This window comes from Mustela nivalis (assembly GCF_964662115.1).
Source record: "Mustela nivalis genome assembly, chromosome: 18".
In the NCBI taxonomy this organism is placed as follows: domain Eukaryota; kingdom Metazoa; phylum Chordata; class Mammalia; order Carnivora; family Mustelidae; genus Mustela; species Mustela nivalis.
Genome location: NC_139037.1, coordinates 41217452 through 41242198, shown reverse-complemented (window position 1 = coordinate 41242198; position 24747 = coordinate 41217452). Strand labels below are relative to the sequence as shown.

The following is a 24747-nucleotide window of genomic DNA, read 5'->3' as shown; positions in this document are numbered from 1 at the left end:
ATCATGACCCAAGCTGAATGCAGATGCCCAACGACTGAGCCACCAGGCGCCCCTGTGTGCTTCCTTTTTAAAAAGTAAGTAGGTGGCAAGGATTTCCTGAATATGAAACCAAAAGCATAGGCAATAGAAGTAAAAATAGACAAATTGGACTATATTAAAATTAAAAACTTAGGTGCACCAAGGGACACAATTAACGTAAAAAGGCAACCTATAAAACGGAAGGAAACATTTGCAAAAATCACACCCAATAAGGGGTTCATACCTAGAATATAAAAAGAACTCTTACAACTCAACTACATGTCAAATAACCTGACTATAAAATGAACAGTAAGACTTGAGTAGACACTTCTCCTAAAATGGTATGTAAAATGGCTAATAAGCCATTCATATGAAAAATGCTCAAATCATTAATCATTAGGGAAATGCAAATTATAATAGATACCATGTCACATCCATTAGGATGGTTACTATTAAAAACAAAAAACAGGGGCGCCTGGGTGGCTCAGTGGGTTAAGCCGCTGCCTTCGGCTCAGGTCATGATCTCAGGGTCCTGGGATCGAGTCCCGCATCGAGCTCTCTGCTCAGCGGGGAGCCTGCTTCCCTCTCTCTCTCTCTGCCTGCCTCTCCGACTACTTGTGATTTCTCTCTGTCAAATAAATAAATAAAATCTTTAAAAAAAAAATTAAAAAAAAAAAAAAAACAGGGGCACCTGGGTGGCTCAATGGGTTAAGCCTCTGCCTTTGGCTCAGGTCATGATCTCAGGGTCCTGGGATCGAGCCCCACATCAGGCTCTCTGCGCAGTGGGGAGGCTGCTTCCCCCCATCTCTCTCTGCCTGCCTTTCTACCTACTTGTGATCTCTGTCTAATAAATAAATAAAATCTTAAAAAACAAAACAAAACAAAAAATAAAACCGAAAGACAAGTGTTGGTGAAGATGTGGAGAAATTTGAAATTCTTGTGCACTGTTTATTGGGAATATAAAATGGTGCAGCCACTATGAAAAATGTTACAGTGGTTCCCCAAAGAACTAAAAATAGAATTATTATATGATCTAGCAATTCTGCTTCAGGTATACATAGTCACAAGAACTGAAAGCAGGATCTTTTTTTTTTTTTTTTTTAGATTTTATTTATTTATTTGACAGAGAGAGATCACAAGTAGGCAGAGAGAGAGAGAGGAGGAAGCAGCCTCTCTGCTGAGCAGAGAGCCCGATGCGGAACTCGATCCCAGGACCCCGAGATCATGACCTGAACTGAAAGCAGCGGCTTAACCGGTTCACTGAGCCACCCAGGAGCCCAGAAAGCAGGATCTTGAAGAGAGATTTGTGCACCCAGAATCATAGCAACAACCTTCACAATAGCCGAAGAAGCAGGAGCAACCCAAGTATTCAACAAATGAACAAAATGTGGTAGATCCATACTACAGAGTATTAGCTTTAAAAGGAAGGAAACTCAGACACACAGTATGACATGGATGAACTTCACTTACACTAAGTGAAATAAGGCAGTCTCAAAGGACGAATAATTATGATTCCACTTCTATGAGTCAAATTCACAGAACCAGAAAGTATAACTGTGGTCCCGAGGAGCTGAGGAGAGGGGGACATGGGGAATTGTTAATGGTTATAGAGCTGCAGTTTTGCAAGAGGAAAAAGTTCTGAAGAATGGCTGCATAACAATGTAAATAAAGTTACTAAATTGCACTTACAAATGGTTAAGATGTTAAATTTCCTTATATATATATATATATATATATTTACCACAACTAAAAAGACAAAGTACAAAGTTGAAGAAAACTGGAAAGTGAAACAAAAATCAGAACAAAAAAGAAGAACCAGGGTGCCTGGGTGGCTCAGTGGGTTAAAGCCTCTGCCTTCAGCTCAGGTCATGATCCCAGGGTCCTGGGATGGAGTCCCACATCGGGCTCTCTGATCAGCAGGGAGCCTGTTTCCCCCTCTCTCTCTGCCTGCCTCTCTGCCTACTTGTGATCTCTGTCAAATAAATAAATAAAATCTTAAAAAAAAAAAAAAAAAAAAAAAAGAATAAGAAGAACCAAAGCAAGTTCTCAAAAAGGCACTAAAGGAAGAAAATCATCCAAGTTGAAGGACATGAGTTTCTGAACTCAAAACACTTACCAAGTACTCAGCACAATATACACAATTTCAAAATAACAAGGATAAAGTGAAGATTCTGAAAGTGACCTGGAAACAAGAGCTCCCATTCAAAGGACTAACAGTCAGAATGGGACTGCTTTCTATAGCAACACAGGATGCTAAAAGAATGAGGTAATATCAGGGCCTCTGGCTGGCTCAGTAGGCGGAGCATGTGATTTCTGATCCTGGGGTTCTAATTTCAAACCCCATGTTGTGTGTAGAGAGTACTTAAAAATAAAATCCTAAAAATAAATGAATGAATGAATGAATGAATGAAGTCATATCTTTAAAATTTTTGAAAAAAATTATTAATGCCTTAGGATTCCATATCTGACTATTATTGTGAACATAAACATACAGTAAGTATATTTTAGGACCCACAGGTCACTTTAAGTCTCTGTATCCCATGATCCCACCTCAGGAAATTAGTAGAGAAAGTGCTATATCAAAACTGAAAGGATAGGGGAGCGCCTAGGTGGCTCAGTGGGTTAAGCCTCTGTCTTCGGCTCAGGTCATGATCTCAGGTTCCTGGGATCAAGCCCCCCATCGGGCTCTCTGCTCAGCAGGGAGCCTGCTTCCCCTACTCCCTGCCTGCCTCTCTGCCTACTTGTGATCTCTGTCAAATAAAATCTTTAAAAGAAAAAAAAAACTGAAAGGACAAACTGAGAAAGAAGATAAGAGCTCTAGGAAACAGGGGGACTCACTTGGAAGATGGGTAGGGGATACCCAAATAAAGGTGACCCAGAATGACAGCAATGCTAGAAGTATGGAAGGCCTAGAGCTCAGAGTAGCTCAGGAGAACTAGGCACACAGGACAGGTCTTCAGGGAAACATGGAGCCAGGTAGTCTGGAGTTCAATTTGTGAGGCAAATAACATTGAGAACTTTCAGGAGGGTGTGAAAAGAATTGGCCATAATAATGAAACATAATAGGGGTGCCTGGGTGGCTCAGTGAGTTAAAGCCTCTGCCTTCGGCTCAGGTCATGATCCCAGGATCCTAGGATCGAGCCCCGCATCGGACTCTCTGTTTAGCGGGGAGCCTGCTTCCTCCTCTCTCTCTCTCTGCCTGCCTCTCTGCCTACTTGTGATCTCTGTCAAATTAAAAAAAAAAAAAAAATCTTTAAAAAGAAAAAAAAGGGGGCACCTGGGTGGCTCACTGGATTAAGCCTCTGCGTTCAGCTCAGATCATGATCTCAGGGTCCTGGGATTGAGCCCCACATTGGGCTCTCTGCTCAGCGGGGAGCCTGCTTCCTCCTCTCTCTCTGCCTGCCTCTCTGCCTACTTGTGATCTCTGTCTGTCAAATAAATAAATAAAATCTTTAAAAAAAAAAAAGAAAAAAAAGAAAGGGTATCTAAATGAATGTTACACTACCACACATACAAAAAAGAAAGAAAACAGTCACTCATTGAAGAATTAATTGAGAAACAAAAATATCATAAGATATACAGGAAATAAATAGCTATACAGCAGAAGTAAATTCTTCTTTATCACTAATGACATTAAATGTAAATGGATTAAGTCCTATTAAATAAAGGTACTGGCAGATTGGATATAACAAAAATAAAACAAGATCCACCTAGACACCATCTACTAGAGATTCTCTAGATACAGGGACACAACAAGAATGAAACAAAAGAATAGAAATATATTATTCTAAGCGAACAGTATAACAATTATAAACATGTTTACTTCTATATGCAGAGGCCCAAAATGTATGAAGCAAAAACTGACACAACTGAAGGAAGAAACAGACAGTGCTACAATAATAGCTGACTTCATACCCCACTTATAGTAATGGATAAAGCAACCAAACAAAAGATCAGTAAGGAAACAAAGGATTTGACGAGCCTATAAATCAATTAGCACTAACAAGCACACACCAGAAAAAAAAAAAAGAAGAAGAAAAAGAGGCACATACAGAACTCTCCACTTAACTACAGCAGTAAACACACTCTTCTCAAGTGCACATAGACTATTCTCTGGGAGACACCATATGTTAGGCCACCAAGTGAGTCTCAGTAAATTAGAAAGACTGAAATCATACAAAGTTATCTTTTCCAATCACAATGATATGAAACCAGAAGTAAGTAATAAAAGGAAAACTGGAAATTCACAAATATATGTGGAAATTAAATAAACTACTTTTAAATCATTAAGAGCAATGAGACAATATATACCTGAGACAAATGAAAACAAAAACGTGAAATACCAAATCTGATGAGATGTAGTAAAAGCAGTGTTAAGTGGAAAATTTAGAGCTGCAAACACATACATTAAGAGCAAAGAGGGGCGCCTGGGTGGCTCAATCGGATAAGTGGACTACTCTTGATTTCAGCTCCGGTCATGATCTCGGGGTCCCGAGATCAAGCCTTGTGTGGGGCTCTGCGCTCAGCAGGGAGTCTGCTTCAAGATTCTCACTCTCCCTCTGCCCCTTCCCTTACTCACTCTCTGTCTCTTAAATTAATAAATAAAACTTTAAAAAAGGGACAAAGAAAGATCTCAAACCAATGACCTAATTATATACCTTAAGGAACCTGAAAAAGACCACCAACCAACTGAAGCTAGCAGAAGCAAAAATAAAAGCTAAAGTGAAGATTTTTTTTGTTTCAAAGATTTTATTTATTTATTTGATAGAGATCACAAGGTAGGCAGAGAGGCAGGCAGGGAGAGGAGGAAGCAGGCTCTCCGTGGAGCAGAGAGCCCGATGCAGGGGCTCAATTCCAGAACCCTGGGATCATGACTTGAGCCCAAGGCAGAGGCTTTAACCCACTGAGCCACCCAGACGCCCCTAGAGTGGAGATTTTAAAATAGAGACTATAAAACAATAGAGAAAAATTTAGAAAGTCAACAAATCTTTACCTGGAATGATTAAGAAAAAAAAGAGAGAAGACTCAAGTTACCAAAATAAAAAATAAAATAGGGACATTAGTACTAATTTTATAGAAAAAAAGGATTATAAGAGAATACTATAAGCAGTTGTATAGCAACAAATCAGATAAGCTAAAATGAAACAGAAAAGCTACTAGAAACATGCAATCTACCAAAACTGACTCAAGAAATAGAAAATTTGAATAGACCTGTAACTAGTAAGGAGATTGAACCAGTAATCAAAACCACCCAACAACAAAAAAAGCCAAGAACTCGATGGTTTTTCTAGTGAATATGACAAAACATTCAAAGTTGGGATGCCTGGGTGGCTCAGTTGGTTAAGCAGCTGCCTTCGGCCCAGGTCATGATCCCAGCGTCCTGGGATCGAGTCCCACATCGGGCTCCTTGCTCAGCAGGGAGCCTGCTTCTCCCTCTGCCTCTGCCTGCTGTTCTGTCTGCCTGTGCTCGCTCTCTCCCCCTCTCCCTCTGATAAATAAAATCTTTAAAAAAAAAAAAAATAGCAATCTTTAAAAAAAAAAAAAAAAGATTTTATTTATTTGACACAGAGAGAGATCACAAGTAGGCAGAGAGGCAGGCGGGGGGCGGGGGAAGCAGACTCCCTGCTGAGCAGAGGACCTCTCCCCATGTGGGGCTCGATCCCAGGACCCTGAGATCATGACCCTACTGAGCCACTCAGGCTCTCTGAATACCAATCCTTCTTAAACTCTAAGCTAAAGAGAAGGGAATGATTAACAACTCCTTTTTTTTTTTTTTAGATTTTATTTATCAGAGAGAAACCCCAAACAACCAGGGGGAGCAGCAGTCAGAGGGAGAAACCCGCTTCCCACTGTTTCACTGGGCAGGGAGCCCAATGCGGGACTTGATCCCAGGACTCTGGGATCATGACCTGAGCCAAAGGCAGACACCTAACTGACTAAGCCACCCAAGCATCCCTACTAACTCATTCTATGAGGAATTCTTTTTTTTTTTTTTTTTTAAGTAGACACTATGCCCAACATAGGACTCAAGCTCACAACCCCAAGATCAAGAGTTGCATGTGGGATGCCTAGGTGGCTCAGCTGGTTCAGTGTCCAACTCTTTTTTTTTTTTTTTTAAGATTTTATTTATTTGACAGAGAGAAATCACAAGTAGATGGAGAGGCAGGCAGAGAGAGAGAGAGAGGAAAGCAGGCTTTCTGCTGAGCAGAGAGCCCGATGTGGGACTCGATCCCAGGACTCTGAGATCATGACCTGAGCCGAAGGCAGCGGCTTAACCCACTGAGCCACCCAGGCGCCCCAGTGTCCAACTCTTAATCTCAGCTCAGGTCTTGAGCTCACAGTCATGAGTTCAAGCCCCACATTGTGCTCTCTGCTGTGCATGGAGCCTGCTTTAAAAAAAAAAACCAAAAAACCAAAACCAAAACCAAAAAACAATTAGGTAAATAAATAAAAAAGAACTGCATACTCCAACAATTGAGCCAGCCAGGTGCCCCAATGTAAGCATTACCTTAATCCCAAGTGCAGACTAAGACACTACAACAAAATTATAGACCAGTATCTCTTATAAATCGAAGATACAGGATGCCTGGCTGGCTCAGTGGGTAGAGCATGCAGCTCTTATTTCAGGGTGGTCAGTTTAAGCCCCATATTGGATACAGAGATTGCTTAAATAATCTTAAAAGAAGTAAATGTAAGATATAAAAATCCTCAACAAAATACTAGCAAACAAAATCAAAGAGTTTATTAAAAAGACCTTGGCGGATTTAGTCAATAGAACATGTAACTCTTGATCTCAGGGTTCTGAGCTTGAGTCCCATGCTGGGTATAGAGATTACTTAAAAATAAAATCTAAAAAAAAAAAACCAATTTACCCTGAAAAGAAATAAAATAAAGGGCACCTGGGTGGCTCAGTGGGTTAAAGCCTCTGCCTTCGGCTCAGGTCATGATCCCAGGGTCCTGGGATCAAGTCCCACATCAGGCTCTCTGCTCCTCCAGGGGGCGGGGGTGGGGGGAGCCTGCTTCTTCCTCTCTCTCTCTCTGCCTGCCTCTCTGCCTACTTAAGATCTCTGTCAAATAGATAAATAATATCTTTAAAAAAAAAAAAAGAAGAAGAAATAAAATAAAGAAAAATAAGATTAGTAAAATTTTTTTAAAAAGGGGCACCTGGGTGGCTCAGTGGGTTAAGCCTCTGCCTTCAGCTGAGGTCATGATCTCAGGGTTCTGGGATTGAGCCTTGCGTCAGCTCTCTGCTCAGCAGGAACCCTGTTTCCCTTCCTCTCTCTCTGCCTGCCTCTCTGCCTACTTGTGATCTCTGTCTGTCAAATAAAATCTATAAATAAAATTTAAAAAATTAAAAAAAAAATTTTTTTAAAGATTTATACACTATGATCCAGTAAGATTTATCTCAACATGCAAAACAGGTTAAATATACAAAAATCAAAAATCGATGTAATACACATTAATAAAAAAAACAGAACTGCATGATAATCTCAATTGATGCAGAAAAAGCAACTGACAAAAATCAATACCCAGTAGTAATAAAAATAACTCTATAAACAGAAGGGAAATTCTTTAATCAGGAACAATACTAGGATGCCCACTCTTGCTACTTCTAATTAACAAAGAAGTTTTAGATAGAAGAATTAAGGAAAAAGGAAAAAAAGAAATAGGCAAAATTGGAAAAAAATAAAACAATCTGTTGCAGATGATTTTATCTTCTACATAGAAAAAACCTAACCATCCACACAAAAAAATTGGGTTTCATATTGTGTCTATATTCTCCTTCGAAATCTCTGCTTTAGCCTTTCCTTCTTTCTTTGTTTTTGCTGCCTTTGGTTTGTTGATTGGTATTTTTTTTCAAGTTACTTGCAATATATGTTAGGTCGCTGATTTGAGATCTATCTTTGTTTTTAACATATGTGTTTTCAGCTCTAACTTTTTCTTTGAGCACTGCTTTCAGTGCCTCTCATAAATACATTCAGCAAAGTTGCAGGACCAACAATCAGTCCGAAAAAAAATTAAAAAAAAATAAATAAATAAAATACTAGGAATAAATTGAACCAAGGAGTCAAAGACTTGTACACTGAAAAGATAAAACACTACTGAAGGAAATTAAAGGCACAAATAAATGGAAAGACATCCACAATGGTGAACTGGAAGAATGAATATTGTTAATATAACAACTCAGTCAGAAGAGTATGCAACTCTAAATCTCCAGATTATGAGTTCAAGCCCCACACCAGGGGTAGAGATTACTGAATGAATGAATGAATGAATAAATAAATAAATAAATGCACGCACGGGTGCCTTGGGTGGCTTGGCTGGTTGAGCATCCAACTCTAGGTTTCAATTCAGGTCATGATCTTGGGGTTGTGAGACTAAGCCCTCTCTATGCCCAATGTGTAACTTGAACTCATGACCAAGATCAACATTCACATGCTCTACAAAGGGGACCAGCCAGGTCCTCCTGTTACTTTTATTATAAAAACCTTTTAATTTTTGTTTAAAAAGATCACATAATGATGCTAAAATAAGAACTATAATCACGTAAAAGATGTTTTTTAAAAATTTTTAAAAGATTTTATTTATTTGAGAAAGAGAGAGCATGTGAGCATGAGCTGGGGGAGAGGCAGAGGGAGAAGCAATCTCCCCACTGAGCACAGAGCCAAACCCAAGACTCAATCCCAGGACCCTGAGATCATGACCAGAGCCAAAAGCAAATGTTTGACCAACTGAACCACCCAGGTGCCCAGTAAAAGTTATTTTTTAAAGGAGCACCTGGGTGGATCAGTCCTTGAGCACCTGCCTTCAGCTCAGGTCATGATCCCAGGGTTCTGGGATCAAGTCCCGCATTGGGCTCCCAGCTCAGCAGGAAGCCTGCTTCTTCCTCTCCCACTCCCTCTGCTTGTGTTCCCTCTCACCGTTTCTCTGTCAAATAAATAAATAAAAATCTTTAAAAAAAAAAAAAAAAGAGGTTGTTTTTGATTTTTTTTTTTTTTTTTTTTTTCATTTTTAAAGTAAGCCCGGTGCGCCTGGGTGGCTCAGTGGTTAAAGCCTCTGCCTTCAGCCAGCTCAGGCCATGATCTCAGGGTCCTGGGATAGAGTCCCGCATCAGGCTCTCTGCTCAGCAGGGAGCCTGCCTCCTCCTCCTGTCTCTCTCTGCCTGCCTCTCTGCCTACTTGTGATCGCTCTGTCAAATAAAAAAAAAAAAAACAAAAAGAACAAAAAAAAAAAACTTTAAAGTAAGCCCTATGCCGAACATGGGGCTTAAACTCACAATCCCAAGATCAAGAGTCACATGCTCTTCCAACTGAGCCAGCCAGGTGCCCGTATAAAAGTTATTCCCCACCCCAGTTCTTGTTTTTTTTTAAATAATAAATTTTGACTATAACACAATGTTGTTTTCTGGTTTGGGTTTGTTAAATAAACTCTACCCCCACTGTGGGACTTGAACTCACAACCCTGAGATTAAGAGTCACATGCTGCACCAACCTAGCCAGCCAGGGGCTTTCTGCTATGAAAATAATTTTAAGGATAGAAAACAGTTTGCCCTTAAACCAACAAAATGGTATTGGTGTTTGTGTCGGATTGGCTGGATTATAAATTTTCCAAAATTTCTGGGGGCACCTGGGTGGCTCAGTGGGTTAAGCCTCTGCCTTCGGTTCAGGTCATGATCCCAGGGTCCTGGGATAGAGCGCCGCATCGGGCTCTCTGCTCAGCGGGGAGCCTGCTTCCTCCTTTCTCTCTCTGCCTGCCTCTCTGTCTACTTGTGATCTGTCAAATAAATAAATAAAATCTTTAAATTAATTAATTATTTTCCCCAAATTTCTGTAATATGCTTGTATTTTATAAGTAAACAAAAATGAAATGATAGCCTTTCCTTTTAAAATAATCCCTTATTTGTGCAATAAATCCACAACCTTAAATTCATAAAGGGCTTATTACCTAAATTAGTGCTTCTGAGCATGCTGACCAGTGCTGGCATAAGCTGAAACTCAAATGTCCTTCGGTCTCCACAGTGACTGCAGGCTGGGAGCTCAGTGACTTCTGATGTAGGAGAGGTCAAAAAAAGTGGTTCTCCACTCCAGGAATACCTAAAGCAAGGAAACAAAGAACCCTGAAGGAAGACAGCAAGTAAGTCACATTTCAACATCAGAGCCCATGCTTTGCAAACTTTGCTTCCTTCTTGCAGAGGACCAGGAGCAAAACCAGACAGCAAAGAAAATCCAAAGACCCAAAACCTAGCAGCCAGCCTGTAGAGCTCAGCAAGATATGTGAAGTCTTGTCAATGTCTGGTTCAAAGTGTGGATGAAGGCACTAAAGCCAATGTAGAACTATATCTAACCACACTGCAACCAAGCCCAGACTGAGCTCAACCACAAAGTAAGCCGACTTGGGACTCCACACTACTGGCCTTACAGAAGGAGGCCATGCCCTTCTAAGGAGTAAATATTTACTTCAGTATCTATTGTTCTTCAATATATAATGGCAAACAATAAAAAGAAATCAGATATACATGCCAACAGAAAATTAATTACCTGAGAGTATGTATAAACTGGGGGGGCGGGGGGGGTTGGTGCACGGAGGGCAGAGCAAGATGGAGAGAGAGAACCAGAACCCTAAGCAGGCTCCACACTCAGCACAGAGCCCGATGCAGGTTTCAGTCTCACGATATGAGTTAAAATCAACAGTTGTGCACTTAACTGAGCCACCCAATGCCCCAAGAGCAGCAGAAAAATTTAACCCACCAAGAAAGTCAATACAGGAACACCCACTGGGGTGCCCAGGTGGCTCAGTGGGTTAGGCCTCTGCTTTCAGCTCAAGTCATTATGTCAGGGTCCTGGGATCAAGTCCCTCATAGGACTCCCTGCTCAGTGGGGAGCCTGCTATTCCCTCTGCCTGCCCCTCCTCCTGCTTGTGCGCTCTCTCAAATAAACAAATAAGAAAAAAAAAATACCCAAAGACAAGATGATGGAATTATCAGAAAGAGACTTAAAATATCAGTGGAAGGGTGACAAAACAAACAATAAAATATCAATAATAAACATATAAAAAAATAAACAAACATATAAAAGAATCTAGCAGAAAAAGTAGACATGCATAAACAGGGAAGTCAGCATAGAAATTGAAACTAAAAGAGATCGACAGAGAAATGCTAGAAATGAAAAATGGTATAGCAGAATAAAGAACTTGATTCAGTAAAAGTTAACAGCAGGTAGAAAATAACAACAAAAAATCTGTGAATCTGAGGAAAATAGAAATATCCAAAATTAAACAAAAGGTGAAAATAAAAAAAAAAAAAAAAAAAAGGGTCTTAAAAACCATGGGACAATTTCAAATTGTATGTCTAATCACACAAGTTAACTGGAGTCCTAGATAAAGGAAAAAGGACAGAAGAAATATTTGAAGAGATAATGGCCAACATTGTTCCAAAATTCACGAATAGGCATCAACACAAAAATCCAAAAAGTTCACTAAATCCCAAGCAGGATATATTAAGACATATACTCGCTTAAGTACAGAACAGTTTAATTACATAAACATAACAGAAGAACAATAAGAATTACATAAAATTATGTAATAATCAGACATTATTATTACATAAGACATTGTTAATACATAAGAATTAATTTCTTTTTTTTTTTTTTTTAAGATTTTATTTATTTATGGGGCACCTGTGTGGCTCAGTCATTAAGTATCTGCCTTTGGCTCAGGGTCATGATTCCAGGGTCTGGTCCTGGAATCGAGCCCTACATCGGGCTCCCCGCTCAGCAGGAAGCCTACTTCTTCCACTCTCACTCCCCCCGCTTGTGTTCCCTCTCTCTGTCTCTTGCTCTGACAAATAAATAAATAAAATCTTTAAAAAAAAAAAAAAAGACTTATTTATTTGACAGAGAGAGATCACAAGTAGGCAGACAGGCAGGCAGAGAGCTGTGTGAAGGCAGGCTGCAAAGATGCACATTACAATCACTAAAGCAAACACCTTTTATGGCAACAGAAAAGACGTAAAATCATGAACTAAAAATATCCAGTTCACTGAAAAGAAGGTTAAACAAAAGGGAGAAGAGGAACAAAAAACTGGAAAGGAGAAAAGCCAATACCAGAATGACAAAATTAACCCACCACCAATAATTACATTAAATGGACTCAAGACCCTATGTTAAAAAAAAAAAAAAAAAAGCGAACAGTCTGGATAAAATAAAGGCAGGACCCATACATGTAAGCTGTTTAAAAAGTACACCTGAGGGGCGCCTGGGTGGCTCAGTGGGTTAAGCCTCTGCCTTTGGCTCAGGCCATGATCTTGGGGTCCTGAGATCGAGCCCCACATCAGGCTCTCTGCTCAGCAGGGAGCCTGCTTCCCACCCCCGCCTGCCTCTCTGCCTACTTGTGATCTCTCTCTGTCAAATAAATAAATAAAATCTTAAAAAAAATAAAGTACACTTGAGATAGCACCTGACACCTTTCAGAATGGCAATTATCAAAAAGACAAGAAGTGTTGGCAAGGATGTGGAGAAAAGGGAACACTTGTGCACTGTTCGCAGGAGTGTAAATCAGTCAGACACTACAGAAAACAGTATGGAGATTCCTCAAAAAATTAGAAAGAGAACTACCATATGATCCAGCAGTCTCATTTCTGGGTATTTATTTAAAGGAGACAAAAACACAAACTCAAAAAAGATACCCACCCTGATGGCCCACTGCAGCATTATTTACAATAGCTAAGACATGTAAGTAACCCAAGGGTCCATTAACAGATAAAAAATTTTGTGTGTGGGGGGGTGTGATATACACACATGCACACAACACACATGCACACACATATACACACACAACACACAACAGAATACTCAACCATAAAGAAGGAAATCTTGACATTTGTGACACCATGGATGGGCCTCAAGGGCATAATGCTAAGTGAAGTAAGCCAGACAGACAAAGACATACTGTGTGAAATCACTTACATGCAGGACCTAAAAAAAACAAATAAACAAACCAAAAAACCCCACCAAACTCATAGAGGCAAGGGACCAGGGCTGAGAGAAATAAGTAAAGTGCTTTTTTTTTTTAAGCGTAAATAAATCAAGTAACTTAGTAACTTATAGAAACAAAACAAAACAACCCACTCTAAAGGAAGAGGTTGAAAGTAAAGAGTAAAAAAAAAAGATTAACCTTAAAAAGATGAAACAAGGGGCACCTGGGTGGCTCAATGGGTTAAAGTCTCTGCCTTCCTTCGGCTCAGGTCACGATCTCAGGGTCCTGGGATCGAGCCCCGCATCAGGCTCTATGCTCAGTGGGGAGCCTGATTCCCCCTCTCTCTCTGCCTGCTGCTCTGCCTACTTGTGATCTCTCTCTGCCAAATAAATAAATAAAATCTTTAAAAAAATTTTTAAAAAGAAACAAAAGAGAGCTAGTGTGGCTATACCAACAGGAGACCAAATACACTCCAAGGACAGAGTATCACCACAAATAAATACAAGCATTTACTTATAACAAGATCAATTCACCAGATAAATAAGCCTACAAATGGATACATCTTAAAACAGTACGAAAATGCATGAGACACACTCTGACAGAATTAAAAGGAGAAAAAGATACATTCATAATCACAGCTGAATGTTTTGTTAATCTTTCTCTGTAACTGATAAGCAAGACAAAAGTGATCAGTAATAGAAACTGCTGTTGGAACAATTGGATATTCAGACCAAAAAAGAACCTTGAGAGGCACCTGGGTGGCTCAGTGGGTTAAAGCCTCTGCCTTCGGCTCAGGTCATGATCCTGAGGTCCTGGGATCAAGCCCCGAGTCGGGCTCTCTACTCAGCGAGGAACCTGCGTCCCCCACCTGCCACCTGCCTCTCTGACTACTTGTGATCTCTCTCTCTCTGTGTCAAATAAATAAAATCTTTAAAAAAAAAAAGAAACTTGACCCTCATACAGTATACACAAAAACTAACTCAGTGGATCACAGACCTAAATGTAAAAACTAAAACCAAAAACTCCTATAAGGAAACACAGGAAATCAAATACAACGAATTCTGTTACCTTTGGTTAGAGAGAAATTCCTGTGGAAATAAAAAGTTGAGGATTCCTGGGTGGCTCAGTCAGTTAAGGCTCTGTCTTTGGCTCAGGTCATGATTCTGGAGTCCCAGGATGAGCCCCACATTGGGCTTCCTGCTCAGTGGGGTATCTGCTTCTCCCTCTGCCCCTCCCCTTGCTCCTGAGTCTCTCTTTTCTCAAATAAATAAATAAAATATTTAAAAAAAAAATCTTAAGAAAAAAACAACAAAGCTGTCAAGGTACTGAAAAGATATTATAAAGATTACTTAAAATATAAAAAAATCATACAAGGGGCATGTGAGTGGTTCAGTGGGTTAACCTGCTTTCAACTCAGGTCATGATCTGATTCCTGGGATCAAGCTCCAAGTAGGGCTCCATGCTCAGTGGGGAGCCTGTTTCTCCCTCTTCCTCTACTGCTCTCCCTGCTTGTGTTGTCTTGCTCTCTATCAAATAAATAAAATCTTAAAAAAAAATATATCACACTATATGATCCAAATTATGGGGTTTTTTTTAGCTTTTAAATAATCTCTACAGTCAATGTGGGACTAGAACTCACAATGCTGAGATCAAGCATTGCATGCTCTACTGAATGAGCCATCCAGGTGCCTCCCAAATTATGTTTTTTAAAAAATACACAATTCCTGGGCCGCCTGGGTGGCACAGTCAGTTAAGCACCCAACTCTTGGTTTCAGCTCAGGTCAGATCTCAAGGTCATGAGCTTGAGCCCCACAGTGGGCTCAGTACTCAGCACGGAGTCGGCTTGGGATTCTCTCCCCTCCTCTGCCCCTCCAGCTCATGCTCTCTCTCTCTCTCAAATAAATAAATGTTTAAAAAACAAACAAAAAACCTACACAGGGACACCTAGGTGGCTCAGTGGGTTAAGCCACTGTCTTTGGCTCAGGTCATGATCCCAGGGTCCTGGGACTGAGTTCCCCATCGGGCTCCTTGCTCAGCAGGAAGCCTGCTTCTCTCTCCGCCTCTGCCTCTCTGCCTGCTTGTGCGCATGCGCGCACTCTTTATCTCTCTCACTCTCTTTCTCTGACAAATAAATAAATAAACTCTTAAAAACAAAAAACAAAGAAAACCCCATACAAGTCCTACCCACACGCATGCATCCAAATGCACAAAAAATAAGTGAACATAATACACTAAAATCTTAGGCTCTTGGTTTGTGGAATACTAGATTTTGGTTTTCTCATTGTATTTTCCAAACTAGCATATACTGCTGTTACAATCAAGAAAAACAATAAAAGAAAATGTGCCTCTACCTCAAAATCTGCTCCTGACAAGCAGCAATTCTCTTCATGAATTTGTAAAATATCTTATCTCCACTTTTAATTACAGTCTTCTCATATTTTTCATCACCATCACTAGAAAGACTAAAAAAAGAAAAGCAGAAAACACTTTTGAGTGTCTATATCCAGAGAATTATAATATTTAGAGGAGCAAACAAGATAATGCACATAATTTAGAAATCATAAATTTAAGTGGTACCTGGGTGGTGCAGTCAGTCAAATGTCAAACTCGGTTTCGGCTAAGATCGTGGTCTTAGGGTTGTGGGACTGAACCCCACGTCATGCTCTGAGGTCAGTGCAGAGTCTGACTGGAATTCTCTCTCTCCCTCTGCACCTCCCAACCCCACCAAGCTCACTCTAAAATAAAATTCAGGGGCACCTGGGTGGCTCAGTGGGTTAAAGCCTCTGCCTTCAGCTCAGGTCATGATCCCGGGGTCCTGGGGTGGAGCCCCGCATCAGGCTCTCTGTTCAGCAGGGAGCCTGCTTCCTCCTCTCTCTCTGCCTGCCTCTCTGCCTACTTGTGATCTCAGTCTGTCAAATAATAAATAAAATCTTTAAAAAAATAAAATTCATAAGTTTAGGGCGCTTGGGTGGCTCAGTTGGTTGAGCATCTGCCTTCAGCTCAGGTCATGAACCCAAGTGTCCTGGGACCGAGCCCTGCATCAGGGAGCCTGCTTTTCCTTCTCCCTCTGCCACTCCCTTGTTTGTGCTGCCTCTCTCTGTCAAATAAACAAATAAAATCTTTAAAAAAATTAAAATAAAAATAAAAAATGATAATTTTTTAAAAAAGATTTTATTTATTTATGAGAGAGAGACAGTAAAAGATAACATAAGCAGGAAGAAGGGGCAGAAGGAGAAGCAGGCTCCCTGCTGAGCAAGGAGCCTGATGTGGGGCTTGATCCCAGGATCCTGGGATCAGCATATGAGCCAAAGGCAGAGGCTCAACCCAGTGAGTCACCTGGATGGCCAAAAATCATAAATTTAATACCTTGTAATATCTAGCAGTAATCCCCTACCCACCATTCTCCCAAGCCCTGCTCCCTAGCCATTTTCAATTCTGGGATAATTATTTGCACTTTTAAAAGTCCTTATGCTCATTGACTATCTTCATTTCTTTCCCCATTATGGATTATTTTTAAATCAAAAATTATTATTCTTAGTTCTTTATAGGGCTTTGGTTTATTTTTTTATTTTATTTTTTTTTAAAGATTTTATTTATTTATTTTACAGAGAGAAATCACAAGTAGATGGAGAGGCAGGCAGAGAGAGAGAGAGAGAGAGAGAGAGGGAAGCAGGCTCCCTGCTGAGCAGAGAGCCCAGGACCCTGAGATCATGACCTGAGCTGAAGGCAGCCGCTTAACCCACTGAGCCACCCAGGCGCCCCTAGGGCTTTGGTTTATAAAGCCTTTTAAGACCTACTCTCTTGGGGCACCTGGGTGGCTCAGTGGGTTAAAGCCTCTGCCATCAGCTCGGGTCATGATCCCAGCATCCTGGGATCGAGCCCCACATTGGGCTCTCTGCTGGGCGCGGAGCCTGATCCCCGTTCCCCCCGCCTGCCTCTCTGCTTACTTGTGATCTGTCAAAAAAAATAAATAAAATCTTTAAAAAAAAAACCAAAAAAACAAAACACCAAACCTACTCTCTCACTGATTCCTAAAACCATCTGATGACACAGACAACAGAGATATCAACATGACTCTCATTACACTGGTGAGAGCTGAGGCTCTGGTAGGGTCTTTGACATCCCAGGCCAGTTCCTGAGCCACAGTCAAGAGTCAAAAACAAATGGCATTTTTCTAACTTACTTGTCTGAGCTAATCATTTAACAAAGAAAAGAGAGATAGTAAAGATGTTCTTCTGTAAAAGCTGTCAGCTCTAACTTCCTTGCTCATATTTTTTTTTTTTTTAAAGATTTTATTTATTTATTGGACAGAGAGAGAGATCACAAGTAAACAGAGAGGCAGGCAGAGAGAGAGGAGGAAGCAGGCTCCCTGCTGAGCAGAGAGCCCGATGTGGGGCTCGATCCCAGCACCCTGGGATCATGACCTGAGCCGAAGGCAGAGGCTTAACCCACTGAGCCACCCAGGCGCCCCCTTTGCTCATATTTTTGAGGGTACTTAGAGCAGTGTTTTCCAGCTAACCCAACAGTGGCTTGTAAGATCGTCTTGTCTCTGTCTCCCTTTCTCATCCAAGAGGAGCAAAGCAGAAAGGTCCTACACAGACAAGTTCTGCTTGAAAATGTTTCCCCAAGTACTAGAATCAAACCAAAGGGTACCTACCGTGGCGGCTTCCTGATCAAGTCCCCTCTCAGACTCAGCAGCACATATTCTCACCTTTGGGAAAGCAACTGTTCCATATCCACTCCTTCCTTCCGCTGATATTCCCTCAGAAGACTATGAGCGTGATCCAGACTGACAAAGTCCCCGTAATCCTCCTCATTGACAACACAGATATAGTAGGGCAGGAACTGTGGTGCCACAGAAGACAAGGCCGTCTCTTCCCCAGGAGAAACAGGAGGAGCAGCGCCCATGACGGTATCCTGCAGGTGGAGATCTTGGAGCTGGGCAGTACAGCCTGTGTCCTCGGCACTGCTGGAATCATTTCCAAAATGCAAGGTAAGCTGTGGTGGCAGCGCTTCCTCACTGTCACTCCCCCAGTCATCTGCACCTTCGCACCAATCCTCAGCTGCAAGGCCGTTTTCCTGTTTCTAGAAGAATATCCAGTGAATGAAGCCCAAGCACATTTGGGTGATCTCACGCATCCCCTTGGCTTGAGCTATCCATTGCCTCACCTTCCCAAGGGAGATATCACACAGCACCTTCCCCTCTTACACACTCTGGACTCAACTTCCTGGACCCCATACACTCAAAGCATGTTGGAGGTAACAAAAATTCTCTTCCCTTTCCAGGGGCAGCATGGCCAATGTGGTAATGTGGTTTCTTCAACCATCTATTCCAAACCCTCTCCAGTTGTGCTTCATGTATTACAGAAGCTAGCTGGAGAAAACTAGATTTCCCAGACCCCTTAGCAGCTAGGGTTTCAGATATGATCAAAGGCGGGCTACTCAGGTCCACTGGGGAGACACAAACTTGAAACAGAACGATGCGGAAATAGAGACCACCAAGCAAAAGTTTGTAGATCAATACAAAGCAAGGACTTGGATCCAAAAGATCTGACAAGGGCAGCTTCCAGTTCGCAAGACCACATCTCAGCTTTCCGACTGCAGGTGTCCCAGGTGGTTAGAAGGGGTCCTTGACAGGCCAGTTCTGAGATGTGGTTCTGGAAGTCATTCCTGGAGTGGCCCCCTCCAAACTATCCAGGGTTAATAAAAACCTAATTCTGTCTAGGCTTTAAAAAGTCTGTGCTCTTTTACTATCTACAACCCAACACTGACATATATAAGCAGATACCACGTCTTCATCTGGTACTGCTGGTACTGCTGGTACCAGGCCTGGCACACGTTCAGAGCTCAGAGTATACATAAGCGCACATTTACAGGCAAAACGAGACTGAATTTTGTTCTGCAGCTACCAGCTTGCCCAACTTTTGGATTCAATAAATTGAGATTTTTTTCTTATTGTTTGCTATATACACATACACATTATCACAGCAACTATGTTTACAATAAACACATATATATTACAACCACATACACGTATACATCCATATTTGTTCCCAAACAGAAACATCACCGAGTCATGTCCCTCAAGGCCTTCAAGGTATATTAAAAGAAAAAACGAACAAAATCTTAAGGAGATAGCACTCCACAGTTCAGGAAAGTGCAAAAACCATTCCAACGTACTTCAAAAGACCACAGCTGAAAGTTTACCTTAAAGGATATTCTAGAAAACACTCTCAAGTTACAGCAAGTCGTAATATGCTAATAACAACCGGTTTACCTGAGCGTCCTGCGCCTCCGTCTCTTGCATCTGCAGACACTGGGAACGGAACACCTTCCAGCTTCAGGGTAAAGATAAATGGCAGTGAGGCTCCAATGCTGACCACTAGCCAGCTGGCCAGCCCTATCCCGTGTGGCCCGTGCAGCCCCCCAGCTCTCGCCCACTCATAAAATCCCGAGGCAGCTCCGAACTTCCCCGCCTACCTGCGCGCCCCGCCGCTGCCGCACCTGGGGAGGGGGCAAGCGAACACGTGCAGTAGCCGGTGAAACGGGGAGCCTTCCAGCGGGCAGTACACCTGCACGACCAGGGCAAGAGGCTGCCTGCAACGTTCACACACTGGCCTCGGCGCTGCTACCGCCGGCAGGGCGTCCTGAGGGCAAGGGAAGCGCTCAAAACTCCGGCTCTGCTCCTGGACCTCGCCCGCTCTCTCACCCCGTAGTCTTCACCAGCACCCGCCGACCCCGGCCCCAGCGCTCCCCTCACCGGAAGGCCGCCCAGCTTGCTAGCAGTCCAGGCGCCCGGCCCCGTCGGGCGGCCATGCACTGCAGTGTCTCGAAGCCCGAGCAGCACCGGCTTCCGAAAAGCCGCCATGACGACGAGGCACCCACGTGGAAATGCGAACTACGGCGGCCTAGACAGGATGCCTCTCCGCGCACGCGCACCGGCTTCACCTCCGAGACGGCCCCGCCCCCTTAAGATTCTTACGAGGATTAAAGGTTCCTTGAGCTGCGCGGGTCACACTGGCTGCTCTTGTGGGCTCAAAATCCCGGAGCCCCAGACAGAGGTGCCTCCGAACGCTCCTGAGGTAGGAAGAACGCACCATTTGGTATGAAGTAGTCTTGCCAAAAGATGTTACCTAAGTGGAATAATAGTATTATCGTTAAGACAAAAAAAAGTTTAATTTTTACAGGTACACGTTGAAATGCTTATACATTATTGGAGTGGGCCATGAGTTGACAACTGTTGAGATTTGGCGTTAGACACATAGAGATCTATTATACTACTTGACTTTTATGTGTTTGGAATTTTCTGTAAGGGAAAAAAATTTTCTTTTTAATGCCTGTGGCACAACCTAGGTGAATTTTGAAAACATCATGCTAAATGAAAGAAGCCAGACACAAAAGTCCAAGTTCTGGAAAAGTGAACCTCAAAGAAAGAAATCAGATCAATTGTTGCCAGGGTTTGGGTTCATGGGGTAGGGTTTGACCACAAAGGGGTGCCAGGAATCTACCTCTTCAGATAATGAAAATTCTGTGTATCTCACCGGTGGTGGTTATATTTGTCAGAACTCAAAACTGCACCCCAAAAGAAGGTGCATTTTTCTGTATGTAAATTATACCTCAACCCAATTTTTTAAAAAAAGATTTTATTTATTTATTTGACAGACAGAGATTACAAGTAGGCAGAGAGGCAGGCAGAGAGAGGAGGAAGCAGGCTCCCTGCTGAGCAGAAAGCCTGATGCTGGCTCAATCCCAGGACTGAGCCACCCAGGTGCCCCACCTCAACCCAATTAAAAAAAAAAACACGCAGATTGTGGGGCATCTGGGTGGCTCGGTGGATTAAAGCCTCTGCCTTCAGCTCAGGTCATGATCCCAGAGTTTTAGGATTGAGCCCCACATTAGGCCCTCTGCTCCTCAAGAAGCCTGCTTCCTCCTCTCTGTGCCTGCCTCTCTGCCTACTTATGATCTCTGTCAAATAAGTAAATAAAATCTTTAATTTAAAAAAAAAGGAAAAGAAAAAATAATTTAAAAAAATAAAAAATACAGATTGCAAAGACACTATTGCAGTCTTCATACTATAGCGTGCAAAGGAAGTGTGTGTCTTAAAGGACTGACATTTTTAAGCAGGATATAAATGCCTCATATGTTTGGCTCCAGCCCCAGCACAAACCTGGAGACGAAACCACTTTGCTACTGGTTTATCAGTGCCAATCTGCTATAAAAGCTTTAGAAAGCACTGTGAAGTCTGACCTTGGTGTTCATTTCAGGTCTATTCAGAAGCTGGATGACTTGGCAGATACTTGTTACTTCAGCTAAGTTTCCCAGGGTATATATTCTGCTTATGACAAAAAGAAAGAGACTTCAAAACTGGCATTCTTGCTACCACAGCAAGACATCTTCCAGTCGTTACTGAGCTTTCTCCATCATCAGTCTCCTGTTCACATAACACTACTGACTACAGCCCCTTGTTCAAAGTGTGATCACAGCAGGAAGGCTTCTTAAGATGAATTTTCAAGATGTTAATTGCTGCCCCATTCTGAAATTCAGAGGCAATTTAACATCAAATTTGAAACTAACATTATTTTGGTGTCCTTGGAACAGTGTTAACAAGATGCTCGTATGTGTGACTTGAAGCAGTCCACTTAATGATTTTATAGGGTTTGGACATAAATCATCAAGGTAATAATATTTATGTGTGTATGTAATCTCTGCCCCCCGACCTGGGGCTCAAACTCACAACCCAGAGATTAAGGGTGGCATGCTCCACGGCCTGAGCCTGCCAGGCGCTCCTGTTTGTATTTATCTGAGCAAGTACAGAATGAAGACGCCGAAGGCTGCTTGAATCTCACATTGAAGAGATGTTCATGGCGGTTTTTATGTACCAACTTAACTGGGCTAGGAGGTGCCCCGATACCTGGTAAAGTGTTATTTCTCGGATTGTCTGTGATGGTGTTTCCAGAAAAGAACAGCATTTCCATCAGTAGACTGAGTGACAAAGCTCTGCCCTTTCCAGTGTGGGTGGGTATCACCCAGTCTTTGGAGGGCCCTAAGAGGACAAAAAGGCAGGGGAAGGGTGAATTCTCTTAGTGAGCTGGGACATCCATCTTCTCCTGCCCTCAGACATCAGATCCTGGTTCTCAGGCCTTCAGACTCAGACTGAAAGCTAGACCTGCCCCGGTTTCCCTGGTTCTTCAGCTTGTGGGGAGCATCATATTGTGGGACTTCTCAGCCTCTGTAATCACGTTTGCCAATTCTCATGATACATCTCCTTACGTCTATCTATATCCTACTGGTTATGTTTCTCTGGAGAACCCTGAATAATACTGCTCAGGAACTCAGAACTACTGGCTGCCCTAGGACAAGCAGAAGCCACAAGGGAGGATAGTGTGGTGACATGGGGAGGAGAGCAAGGCGGGGCCAAGGGACATGTGGCTAACTGACCCGTGCAAGTTCCTCCTGCATAAAGACAGGAGACACAGCAGCTGGCGAGAGGAGCAGTGGTCCCACGCCTAACAGATCCTTCATGTGAAGCCAAGTTAGCCTGAGGGGCCCTGCCACCTGGAATTTTTCTCTCTCTAGACCTTTTTTGTGCTTGCTCGTTTGTAATAGAGATGCAGGGAGCCTGCTTCCCTTCCTCTCTCTCTGCCTGCCTCTCTGCCTGTGTTCTCTGTCAAATAAATAAAATCTTTTAAAAACATAAATAAATAGATAAATAAAATAAAAATCTTTTTAAAAAAATTAAATGTAGTAAAGAAAGGAGGTTGGTTGCCAGGAGCCTTGACAGGGCCTGACATCAAGAAACATCTTTTTTTTTTTAAGAGTTTATTTATTTATTTGACAGAGCGATAGCACAAGAATGGCAGGCAGAGAGAGAGGGAGAAGCATGCTCCCTGCTGAGCAGGGAGCCCAATTGGGGCTCGATCCCAGGATCCTGGGATCATGACCCGAGCCGAAGGCAGCTGCTTAACCGACTAAGCCACCCAGGCACCCCCCCAAAAAACATCTTTATATCACATCTATCAAACTGAGAAGTGGGCATTCACTTTTGGAATTTAAAAAAAATAAAAGCAAACAATGGAGAAGTACTAAAAATTTCTGAGTATTATTTTATGCAAACACTGGCACCTGCATGGTCACACTTTCTGTATTTAGGACATTCCTCCATTTGAGCCTTCCTGGGTGCGGTCTGCCTTCTCCTTATGGGAGCAAAAATACAAATCCTGGCTTTCCTTGAGGAAGGCACATGACCCAGCCAGAGTAAAACACAGAAGTGGGTGACCCAGGAGAGACTGGGGTGAAGGCAACTGTGGTGACAGCATGGAGGATAGCAGGGCTTTGGGAAAGGGGAGCAGTCTTCCTGTCTAAACTGTGTTGTGATCTAGGGTGTAGATCCCGGAAGCTCAGCCTCTAGTCTGCCTGTTAGTTCAGCTCATCAACATTTTAAAATAAAATTCCCCTTCTGCCTAGTTGGCCAAAAATAATTATTTGATATCTTGAATAGAAAATAAAAGGGGGGCACCTGGGTGGCTCAGTGGGTTAAAGCCTCTGCCTGGGATCGAGCCCCAGGTTGGCCTCTCTGCTCAGCAGGGAGCCTGCTTCCCCCTTCCTCTCTCTCTGCCTGCCTTTCTGTCTACTTGTGATCTGTCTGTCAAATAAATAAAATCTTTAAAAAAAAAAAGAAAAGAAAAGGGTGGGCGCCTGGGTGGCTCAGAGGGTTAAAGCCTCTGCCTTCGGCTCAGGTCATGATCTCAAGGTCCTGGGATCGAGCCCCGCATTGGGCTCTCTTTTCGGCAGGGAGCCTGCTTCCTCCTCTCTCTCTCTGCCTACTTCTGATCTGTCAAATAAATTTAAAAAAAAAAAAAAAAGGAGAAAGAAAAGGGTTATTTGTTAAAAATCCTTTTTTTCAACATCTGTCTTATAAAAGGAAAGAATTACCCGAGCATCTGGCCAGGCCAGAAGATGAACATCACCCTTGATCGGGACTGGGTATTCACCCCAATGGACATAATCTCATGCAGGTTCTTAGAACTATCCAGTGAACAGAAGGATGCAATTCCTCCAAAGTCACAGAGGTGAGGAGGAGACAAAGGAGAAGGGATTTGCTTCCAGAAGCCAAGCTGCCCCTGTGACTCCAATTGTGCTCTACCCCCTCCACTCTCTTCTCAAGGGACCATCCTCCACTCTGGACCTATTCACCACTTACAGTCAAGCCTCAATCAAGCAAGGCACATCACTCCTACCAGGCACCTAACTCCTGGGTAGAGCACCTTCTGCAGACGAGAAGAGGCTGAGCCCACAACCTCCTTTCTGGCATCTTTATTTTTCTATCTGGTACATGAACAAAGTGAACGTGGTCAGAAAAGTCAGCTGCACTGAAACACTTGAGCCGATGGTAAAACGGAGGGCGCGTGGACATGGAAGGGCGGGGTGGCAATTCCAGACCAGCTTCCCCCAGAGGGCTTGTGCGCCAAGCCCGCGACCAGAGGCTGCTCTGGGCAGGACCGTGCAGTGCATCTCTGGTGAGGAGGGACAAGAAGGACCAGTCACAACAGGGACTGCAGCCGGGCATGAGTTTATTGGCTTCTGGCCTCTCGCTCCTGCTTGATGAAGTTGATTAGCCCATTGGTGGAAGAGTCATGAGAGGTCACTGGGCTACTGCCGTCAAGCTCGGGCTCGATTTTCTTGGCCAGCTGCTTTCCTAGTTCCACCCTGCCAGGACAAGGAGAAAGAATGGTAAGAGGAAGGGTCCAGCTTTGCAAG

The 24747-nt window shown here is 42.7% G+C and overlaps 2 protein-coding genes and 1 long non-coding RNA gene across 12 annotated transcripts in view; 1 reads left to right on the top strand and 2 right to left on the bottom strand.

The window, feature by feature from the left end:
- PDCD2L (programmed cell death 2 like) overlaps positions 1 to 19987 on the bottom strand; it is a 25898-nt gene extending 5911 nt beyond the window's left edge. Inside the window, exons 1-7 of one of the 9 annotated variants that reach the window (XM_082708639.1) lie at positions 19751 to 19987; positions 19471 to 19637; positions 19268 to 19328; positions 17702 to 18075; positions 15342 to 15452; positions 9964 to 10112; positions 1489 to 1588 (exon numbers count right to left, since the gene is read on the bottom strand). In XM_082708639.1, the coding sequence (XP_082564765.1) occupies positions 1539 to 1588; positions 9964 to 10112; positions 15342 to 15452; positions 17702 to 18075; positions 19268 to 19328; positions 19471 to 19637; positions 19751 to 19858 (1020 nt within the window). In that variant the 5' untranslated portion in view covers positions 19859 to 19987 and the 3' untranslated portion in view covers positions 1489 to 1538. Of the gene's footprint in view, positions 1 to 527; positions 647 to 1488; positions 1589 to 9963; positions 10136 to 13188; positions 13370 to 15341; positions 15453 to 17701; positions 18076 to 19267; positions 19329 to 19470; positions 19638 to 19750 lie in introns of those variants that run through there. The other 8 variants (XM_082708642.1, XM_082708641.1, XM_082708643.1 and 5 more) reach the window with 8 other exon arrangements.
- LOC309852326 lies at positions 19987 to 24421 on the top strand. The gene is made up of 2 exons (XR_014305175.1): positions 19987 to 20072; positions 23912 to 24421. It is a non-coding gene; the product is annotated as an uncharacterized lncRNA (long non-coding RNA).
- The window catches only part of GPI (glucose-6-phosphate isomerase), a 27143-nt gene continuing 26684 nt past the window's right edge, over positions 24289 to 24747 (bottom strand). For both annotated transcript variants that reach the window (XM_082708624.1, XM_082708623.1), the window contains exon 18: positions 24289 to 24696. In XM_082708624.1, the coding sequence (XP_082564750.1) occupies positions 24561 to 24696 (136 nt within the window). In that variant the 3' untranslated portion in view covers positions 24289 to 24560. The remainder of the gene's footprint in view (positions 24697 to 24747) is intronic.